The following is a 9,849-nucleotide window of genomic DNA, read 5'->3' on the forward strand; positions in this document are numbered from 1 at the left end:
AAAATCAACTTAAAGTAGTTTTAAAATGAAGTTAATGTTAGTATTAAAATAAAATAAAATTAGTTTAATAAATAAATTAAACTAATAACAAAAAAAATAGTAAATTAATTATAAAATCTAATTAATTTACGTTTATAATCAAATTAAGTTACCTTTATAAAATCAAATCAAATTACTTTTAGAATCAACTTAGGTTATCCCGTGTTAGAATACTTTTTGAATCGTCAACTTTATGAATACTCTACTTGATTTTTGTTTCCCATAAAGTAAACCTTAAACACTAAATTATGTTTAAGTTGCATCATGTCTATTGATAAAAGCTGGACTACTAATCCACATCGTCAATCTCCCGAGTTCCAGCTAGGGCTCGACACTTTTGTCGAGAGATCCATGTTACACCTAGATTGTAAAGGTGAAACTAGATGTCCGTGTGAGAAATGTGATAATCGTTACTTCATGAATCCGAAAGCAATGAGACGTCATGTTCGTATATATGGTTTCAGTCAATCATACAAAACATGGATATATCACGGTGAACCTTTAATCCCTCCAGTTGTAGATGTCGTATCGCCAAGCAACGAGATGGCTGATGTTATTGACGATGTTATGTGGGAGTCGAGAGAAAATGATATAAACCTCGATGAAGGAACCTCGAATACAGGGGGTAGTGGTGTCGATGATGATTTTGAAGAGTTGTTAGAGGCAGTCGAAACCAAGTTATATCCTGGTTGTTCGTTTTCATTCCTTGATTTTTTAGCAAAGCTGATGCATATGAAGGTCAACAACAAATGGACTGATAGTTCATTTGATCAACTCCTTGAGTTGTTGAATTCGGCATTTCCATCGGGCAACAAGGTTCCCCGTTCATATTATTTAGCAAAAAAGAAACTGAAGAAGTTAGGTTTGGGGTACGAGTCAATTCATGTGTGCAAAAACGATTGTTTTCTCTTTTGGAAGGAACACAAGTCATTGCAAGTTTGTCCCGTTTGTAAAGAGAGTCGGTGGATTGATAAAAACACCAAGGGCAAGAAAGTGGCTCATAAGGTGTTACGGTACTTTCCAGTGGCCCCTAGACTACGCCGTTTGTATTGTTCACGATACACTTCCAAAAATATGATATGGCATAGTACTGGGAGATCAGAAGATGGTGTGATGCGTCATCCCGTTGATGGAGAGTCTTGGCAAAAATTTGATGTAGATTTCCCTGCCTTCTCGAGTGAACCTCGCAACGTACGACTAGGGCTGGCAGCTGATGGCTTTAATCCATTTGGTAACATGTGTAATCCACACAGTACGTGGCCGGTTGTACTCACCACTTACAATCTGCCACCATGGCTTTGTATGAAAGAGTCATCATTCATGTTGGCCTTGTTGATTCCCGGCCCTAAAGCGCCTGGAAAGGACATAGATGTTTTCCTTAGGCCGTTAGTGGAAGAGCTTAAGTTTTTATGGCAATCAGGCATACGCATTAAAGACGCAACGACAAACACATTCTTCACGATGAAAGCTATGTTGTTATGGACAATAAACGACTTTCCAGCTCGTAGTAGTTTATCGGGCTGGAGCGGACAAGGGTATAGAGCATGACCGACTTGCAATGAAGACACTCCTTCGTACCGTGCAGTAAATAAAGTCGTTTATATCGGTCATCGTCGGTTCTTAGATGCTGATGATCCATTAAGGATGAATTTGAAATTTAATGGGCAACCAGAGACAAGACCCGCTCCGAGACACTTTACTAATGAAGACATACAAGATCAACTAGGTCGTCTAATACTTCGTAAACCGGGTAAACATCCTAACACTCTCAAAGAAAACATGGATCGGCAAGGATTCGAGTTGAACTGGTCGAAACGTAGCATATTTTTCGAGCTCAAATATTGGTCTTCTCTACAGCTGAAACACAACATAGATTTGATGCATGTCGAGAAAAATGTGGGTGAGAGTCTTTTGGGCACTTCTATGATGAATGATAAGAGTAAAGACACATCAAATGCATGTGAGGACTTGAAAAATCTGAATATCCGGCGTAATCAATGGTTGCAAAAAAAGGGTAACAAGTTGACTAGACCACATGTAAGCTACTCATTCAAGAAAGCTGACCGCAAAATCTTTTGTCAATTTATAAGAGATGTTAAATTTCCTGATGGGTTTGGATCTAACATTAGTAAGAAAGTGGTAGATAATGATACTAACATTATTGGGTTGAAATCTCATGACTATCACATTCTTATGCAACGTTTGATACCGATTGGAGTTAGAGCGTTATTGGATAAAGAAACTTCTACACCAATTGTAGATCTTTGTATGTTTTTCAAGCAAATTTGCTCCAGAACACTAAAGGTGGAGGATATGAGGAAAGCAAAAGAAGACATTATTAGAATCTTGTGCAAGTTAGAGTTGATTTATCCGCCAGCGTTTTTCGACATTATGATTCATTTAGTTTTGCATTTACCAGATGAAGCGATTGCTGGAGGCCCGGTATGTATGAGATGGATGTATCCGTTTGAAAGGTATATGAAAAAACTAAAAAATTATGTCAGAAATAAGGCGAGGCCGGAAGGTTGTATAGCTGAAGGTTATATTGCTGAAGAAGCTTTGACATTTTGTTCGATGTACCTTCGAGATGTCAATCGCCTTGAAAGAAACGAAGACATTGTCATTGAAAAAACAAAGTTTTGGATGTTTGAGTCCAAGTGTCGACCGACGAGTGCAATGCAAATCAAACATCTTGATATAACAGAGAAACGTAATATTGAATGGTTTATATTGAATAGTTGTCAAGAAGTCAGACAATACATCGAGTAAGTGTTCTTACTTTTAATTATCTTTCATTATTTATTGTTACTTTTTTCCATTCATTAATTTAATATATATATATATATATATATATATATATATATATATATATATATGTATATATATTTCATCAATATAGAAAATTCAAATCTGAACATCCTGAAAGTGACGAAAAGACCGAATTTCCCAGCTGGTTTCTTGAAAAGGTAATCATAATTAACAAACAAATATCTTTCATAAATTTAATGAATCAAGAATACATAACACATCAACATATGTTTAATAGGTTTATCAGCTGGAAAAAGAAAACTCTCCTGAATTCCACAAAGAGTTGTCAGCCCTTTCAATGGGTTCACAAATGGATGTTTATACTTACACTGCGTGCATAGTCAACGGTGTTAGGTTTATGGTACTTAGTCGTGATGCACAACGCAAAACGCAAAACTCTGGGGTTCTAGCGGTTGGTGAGAATGGAGAGAAATATTATGGCCAGTTAGAAGAGATTATGGAGGTGCAATATCCATATGATTATTCGACTGTAATATTTCGGTGCAAGTGGTTTGATACGGGAGATATTCCTGATGATAATTTCATAAGTATCGACACAGAAAAAGAAGCGTACCAAGATGATCAACTCATATATGCTTCGCAAGCCAAACAAGTGTTCTACATCCTCCAGCCTGTTAATCATCGAAGAAACCAAAACAACAACCCTCGTTGTATCGTCGAGCATGTTAATCATCGAAATATTTGGGATCTACCATCCGACAATCCTCGTGTCCAAAATGCTTATAGTGACTCTGTCCAAGATGTCGACAATGAGGAGGCCGAAAATGTTGACATAGTTCAAAACAACTCTTCATCTGGAGCTAGACTTTTTATTGACTTCTCACAATACTTTCAAAACAATGTTGATGTAGCTCAAAACAATGTTGATTATGATGATGAAGACGAGACTGAAGTACCTCCGCCAACGGGTAGAATCGATAATGTTTCCGATGAAGAGACTGATTATGATGATGGCGATTCTGATTATGATACGGATGAAGAAGACATTGAAGTATATGATCAAGATTCTGATTAAAAATCAATTTTTTTTGGTAGTAGAAACTTTATTTGAAATGTACCTTTAATTCATATTCTTTGTTTAAGTTTTATTTATGTTGTTTGTCTATATTGTATATCTTACAATTTCGCAGGGTAACTAACTTTTATTCATATTGCAGATGAGGTTTACTTGGGCAATACTCTTGGCCATGATGGCCGATGTTATGGGGCTTGGACACGGAGGTGATGGAGCCGGGGATCCACCACCTCCAGGAGGCTTTGGTCGTGGTCAACACGAAGAAGATGGTGAGTTTTATTCTGATATATTTATTAACTATTTTTATTATTTTATAATAAGTTATCATGACTAATAGGTTTAATTGTATTTTTGCAGTCGAGCTTCCTAAAAAAAGGAGAGGCATGTCAAAAAATATTGAGTTGGGAAAGTTGATAAGGGCAAATAAGGGAAAGCCCATAGATTTGGATTTCGACAGGGAGATCACATATTCCCCTGTCGGGAAGCGTGGTAATTGGTTCACCCATGAAATTGGGAGGTATTTGTGGAACAATGTCCCTTTCAACGTATCTGGTTGGGACAATGTTTCCCCCGCTTTAAGGAACGCAGCAGTTGTTCATCTAAAGGTAAATTGGATACAATTTTAATTTTAGTTGTGATTGTTATTTAATTAACTAAACTTTTTGTGTTTTGCAGAATAAATTTGATTTGGATAAGGTTAAAATGGATCCGGAGCGTGCTCAATTGTTGCGGAGCATTGATTCAAGTCTTGCAAAAGTTTACAGAGGTCGAAAAAGTAAAGCTCATGCTTATTTTAAGGAAATCGGGGGGCCTGCAGATATCCAAGCTGCATTAAACAACCCCCCTAATGGAATGTCACATGAAAATTGGGCGAAGGCAGTCGAACATTTTCAATCGCCAGAATTTTTAAGGCGTTCGGCGTCAAACAAGGAATGTCGTGCAAAACAAGTAGTTGTAAACAGAGGGGGGTCGAGCTCATACAGCAATGCATGTTTTAAAGAGGTAAGTTATGATATATTTAAATATTTATTTAAAGTATAACTAATCTAAATTTTAATGTTAAATAGGATATCAGTCGAATCGAAGCTTTTCGTAAAGCTAATTCCAATCGCCAAGGGGTATTTTATAGTCCTGCAGTCGAGCAACAATACGTAAGTGGTTAATTTGTATTTTTCATATAAGTGTTTATATCATCAAAGGTATTTAGTAATCTAATTTTTATGATTTTTATTGTTTTTAAAAAATACAGAATGCTTTACTCGAAGAGATAAACCAACGAACCCAAGCTACTTCTGAGGCAAGCGGTCTAGCACCAACTGATATAAAAGATTGTTTTGAAAGAATATTGGGTGCTCGACGCGGACATATCAGAGGCATTGGGCGTAAACCCCCTACCGTTGTGTCTATGTACGATCAGCAACAACCAATGACACAAGAACAACCACAATCACAGGTAATTGTTAGTAAATGCTATAATTGAATGGTATAATTAATTATAATGTTATTCTTATATATTGTTAATATATTTTGTTTTTTTTATAGTTGCAAATGCTCCAAACAATACTACAGGACTCAGCTTGTTCTGCAGTATTGGAAGAGTGGTTTCGCTCATTGCCGCCACCAAATAATGGAGATGATGATGAGGACGAGTAGTTATTTTAGGATTTTATGAAACGTTGTGTAATTTGAAACAATACTAAATGTGGTATATATATGGATTAATATTTTGGATTGATTTTATGTATTAATATTTCTATATAAAATTATCAGATTTTTCAAATGCTATATGGATTAATATTTGGATTGATTATAAATTTAATGTGAAATAAATAAACAAAAAAAAAAATCAAAAGAGCATTAGCAGCGACGGCTTTTGTGGCGACGGCGTCCTATTAGCGGCGACAACATATTAGCGGCGACGGGCAGCATTAGCGACGACGGAAGTATTAGCGGCGACAACATGTATTTGCGGCGACATTGAGCGTATTAGCGACGAAACAATACCGGCGACGTATTTGCAGCGACATGTCGCCGCTAAAGGTATTACCGGCGACACGCCTAGCCTTTAGCGGCGACGCGTGTTGCCGCTATTGCCCAATCTTTTTGTAGTGATATAATATAAAGAGTACAAATGTAAGAATCAACTAAAAGATCAAACTAAGATAAAAGTGAATGAATAAAAAAACTCATTACTTTTGTCTAGGGCATTGAGTGATAAAAAAAAAAAAAAAAAAAAAAAAAAAAAAAAAAAAAAAAAAGACAACTTTGTCATTTCTCTATTCCACTCAAATGCTGGTTTGCATGTGTTTGCCCAACAAAAAAGAGTATGGAGTCGTTCCTCTTAAGAGCCCTTACTCTTACATGTCTCCAACCAACTATAGTGTTCTCTGTGAGTTTGACCACAGTGAGTTTGACCACATAAAAAACGAACCAACTCCATTTCCTCTTAATTTGAGTATTAGGTTTTGTAAAAACTCGATGAACGGGGTTTGGCTGGTGACGGTGATAAGGCATGTGGATGGCATGAACAGGAGGTAGAAGATGATGGTGGTGATGGTTTTTATTATCGTTGGTGTGGAGAAGTTGTTGGATTGGAGTATAATGCCAAGTCGATGAACTGATTTGATTGGAGATGTTGGTGTGTTATTTTGTTGTGTCAAAAAAGATTGATAAGAACAAAGGCTCTAAAGGCGAGTGTGATTATAGTTAAGGAACAAGTGCATATGGCTTGAATGGTGGGAAACATTGTGATGTTGCGAGGATAAAGAAAGAGAAATTCAGCCCTAATATAAGGCAACATTTTGTTAAAAGGTGATCCCATTGCACGTCTTAAAGCTATGCGGAATTTTTTGAAACCTTAATAATAATAATAATAATAATAATAATAATAATAATAATAATTACACTTATAATTAATGTTAATTAGATTTATTATATAATTAGTCATGTGTAAACAACAATTAAAAAAATTAAAATTAAAATCTTGTATATAAGAAACTAAGAAATAAGTAATTTGTTTTGTATGATTTAATTTATGCTGCCTAAGAAAGTAATTTATTTTTATATGATTTAATTTATGCAAACTATTTGTGTAGAAACACTAATTGACGTAAAATACTTGTCCACTTATATTGGATGTATACATAAAATTAACCAAAATTTGATATGAGAATATTTTAAATTTTAAAAATATATTTCTTATACCAAAGTCTTTTTTGATATTTGGTGGATATCAACAATACCCTATAGCTAGTATTAAGAAAATCCCACATCCCCGATACATCGATAGAAAAGCAAACCATGATGTTACAAGCGCCATATATAGATTATAGGCGTACAACAACATAAACTTAACAATACCCTGTAGCTAGTATTAAGAAAAGCGAACATCCCCGATACGTCGATAGAAAAGCAAACCATGATGTTACAAGCGCCATATATAGATTATAGGCGTACAACAACATAAACTTAACCAAACACCACCGAACGTCAAAGACAACTCCCGAGCATACATATGATATTATTAATTATACAACCACATAGACACATACACCAAATGCCTGCCTGAAGTGAAACATAACGGAGCCCGAGCCTGGAAACAGGGAAGTTGTGAGATGAGTATTATTAGTATATCAAATCTCAGAGCTCGTAAGGAGGACGAGGGCTCCTGCTTCCAATTCCACTTGCCTTCTCAAAAGCATCTGATGCTGATTTCCTCCGAAACCTGAACGCCTCGCTTCCTGAAATACATCAATTAATTAAATACGTTGACCGATTAATTAGGAAAACATAATCTAAACCAATGCTTAAATGCATGTATTTGCTGAGAAGGGCATACATACAATTTTTAGCTGAATATGGATTGATACTGAACTTTATCCGTTTATTTGGTGACAAGGACATACATATAATTTTATTTAGATGATCCATTAAATATCTATACCACGTCACCCACAACCCATGAAGCATCTATTAAATCATAATCACCATTTTATTGCTTCATTTTATTGCTTCTATTGTATCGTTTAACTCGATAGAGTTCAAACACATCATTTATTAAACATCTATATACCAAGCTCCCCACAATCTATTAAACATGTATTCAATCCTAATAATCATTTTATATCTTCTATTGAATCATTCAACTCCTTCATTCAACTCTATTCCATGTCAACAAGCACACTCCATCGACTCTTATTCAAATCATCATCCTATTCAACTCTTGATGCTCTCATTTATATAATTCCTTCAAATTATAAGTATAACTCATTTAATATTGTATATTTGTCGTTGGACATTAACAGGAATCAAGCAGAGAAACATATATGCATATAATCCAACATTTCGCAAACGAACACAAATATACTAGCTTTATGTTTACGGATCCTTCAAGAATTTAGACTACCACCACCTTTGGAAGGCCGGATCAGCCATTTGTCGTTCACCCACTCCAAATGTAATAAGTGGGTGCGATAAACTTACAGCTTACCGGCAAAAGGAGATACCGGAGGTGTAGATCCGGCAGGAGAGGCCGGCGGTGTATCGCTCAGAGTTCTCTCAGGTTTTACGATCATGATACTCCGTGTTACTTTCATCGAAGGATACTCCACTGCTGTATTCCCCGCCGTTTCCGATTCTGTTTCAGAAAGGAGATGATTATTTTCAGGATGTAGAAAAGATCTTCTAATTAATTTTATGTTTAACGTCATCGTTTTACTTTTCATTCTGCTGATGTACAGTCTCAATAAAAGAAATTAACTACACGTGTTTGAGGGATCTGATGATCGTAAGTATTTGTTGTCGCTATATATATATCAACCCAGATCCGAAGTCACGTTTCAATTATGCTGATGTAGAGAAAAATAGGAGACAGAAGACGAAAACCTAACAAAAGTGGGTAACTACTAAAACTATATCAATTATATTGTTATAGATATGACATAAACATATGCCAAAAAGACAACTTTTATGATCACGATAAGTAAATGAGTGATTATTGATCGACTATACATAGGAACATGAGTTATGAACTAGACGTAGTTGATGAAAAAAATTTATTGTTAAAAAGTAGACAGGTAATGGCGTACCCTTGTCTGAGTTCAACGATCGGAAACTTAGATTAGATTGTTTTCGCAGCTTTCCAAGTCCTTTATCCGGTGGAGGGCCAGCGATGGTGTCGTCCCAGAGCTTGTTGAGTAAGCTCATGGCTCAGTGTAGAGACAAGCGCACGACTAGTAATAAAAGAATCTAAGGGATCGGAGAGGCCCAGTAATGGTTGTTTATGGAAATATCGAGGAAGTAAATATCGAACAAGTTAGTTGGACTTAGATTGAACGATAGGCGTCGATTACAGATCTGGTTAATCCGAAAAGGAACCAACGGCTGATCATGAAGCACGTAGATAAGATAAGGCTCATGGTGACGAAGCAAAATTTCAGATTAGATTGTCACGTGTCGCATCGAGCAGACTAGAGGGCCCTCTCACGTGATGGCGATACTCTCTAGAAGTAAGGTTGAGAAAGACCCATATTATTGCTCCTTCAAATAAAGAAACTTAAAGTGGAACCTTGCGCTTTCCTTTATTATATAGCCTCCAAGTTATTAGGAATTTCAGGGAATTACAAAATTGGGTTACTAAATGGTAGCGTTGTCGAGGTTCAAATTCAATATAATAAAGTTGGGAACTTGATCTAACGTCGAAATGAATGAACTTGGTCGATCAGTGTGTGTACCAAAAACCAAACGAAGAAAAATAATAACTAATCAATCAAGGACAAACAATAAGTAAGAAAATAAGACTTTTAAGTGGCTGTGTTGGAGATGTTGCAACACCTTACTTTTGCATCAATTATGGTTAATTGCTTGAGAATTTTCATACATGGCAAACGTATTTATATAGAAGGTTTCTTAAACAACAACAGCAACAAAAATTCGAAGTCATATGAATTGAAGATAGGATATGGGGA

The 9,849-nt window shown here is 35.8% G+C and overlaps 2 protein-coding genes across 3 annotated transcripts; one reads left to right on the plus strand and one right to left on the minus strand.

The window, feature by feature from the left end:
• Positions 1-303: 303 nt before the first annotated feature.
• On the plus strand, positions 304-1,587 carry LOC145076590 (uncharacterized). Its single transcript, XM_079022408.1, has one exon. The coding sequence runs from the start codon at positions 304-306 to the stop codon at positions 1,585-1,587; it is 1,284 nt and encodes a 427-aa protein (XP_078878534.1).
• A 5,551-nt stretch (positions 1,588-7,138) lies between these two features.
• LOC145073397 (dormancy-associated protein homolog 3-like) lies at positions 7,139-9,166 on the minus strand. Of its 2 annotated transcripts, none has more exons than XM_079019946.1 (3): positions 8,971-9,166; positions 8,366-8,519; positions 7,139-7,623 (listed from the first exon to the last, which is right to left on the minus strand). In XM_079019946.1, the coding sequence occupies exons 1-3, from the start codon at positions 9,086-9,088 to the stop codon at positions 7,575-7,577; spliced, it is 321 nt and encodes a 106-aa protein (XP_078876072.1). In that variant the 5' UTR covers positions 9,089-9,166; the 3' UTR covers positions 7,139-7,574. The 2 variants fall into 2 exon arrangements, with proteins under 2 accessions (XP_078876072.1, XP_078876071.1); XM_079019945.1 differs by having other exon boundaries at positions 7,257-7,623; positions 8,373-8,519; positions 8,971-9,163.
• Positions 9,167-9,849: the final 683 nt, after the last annotated feature.

This window comes from Lactuca serriola, chromosome 9 (genome assembly GCF_051521515.1).
Source record: "Lactuca serriola cultivar US96UC23 chromosome 9, Lser_US96UC23_V15, whole genome shotgun sequence".
Classification (NCBI taxonomy): Eukaryota; Viridiplantae; Streptophyta; class Magnoliopsida; order Asterales; family Asteraceae; genus Lactuca; species Lactuca serriola.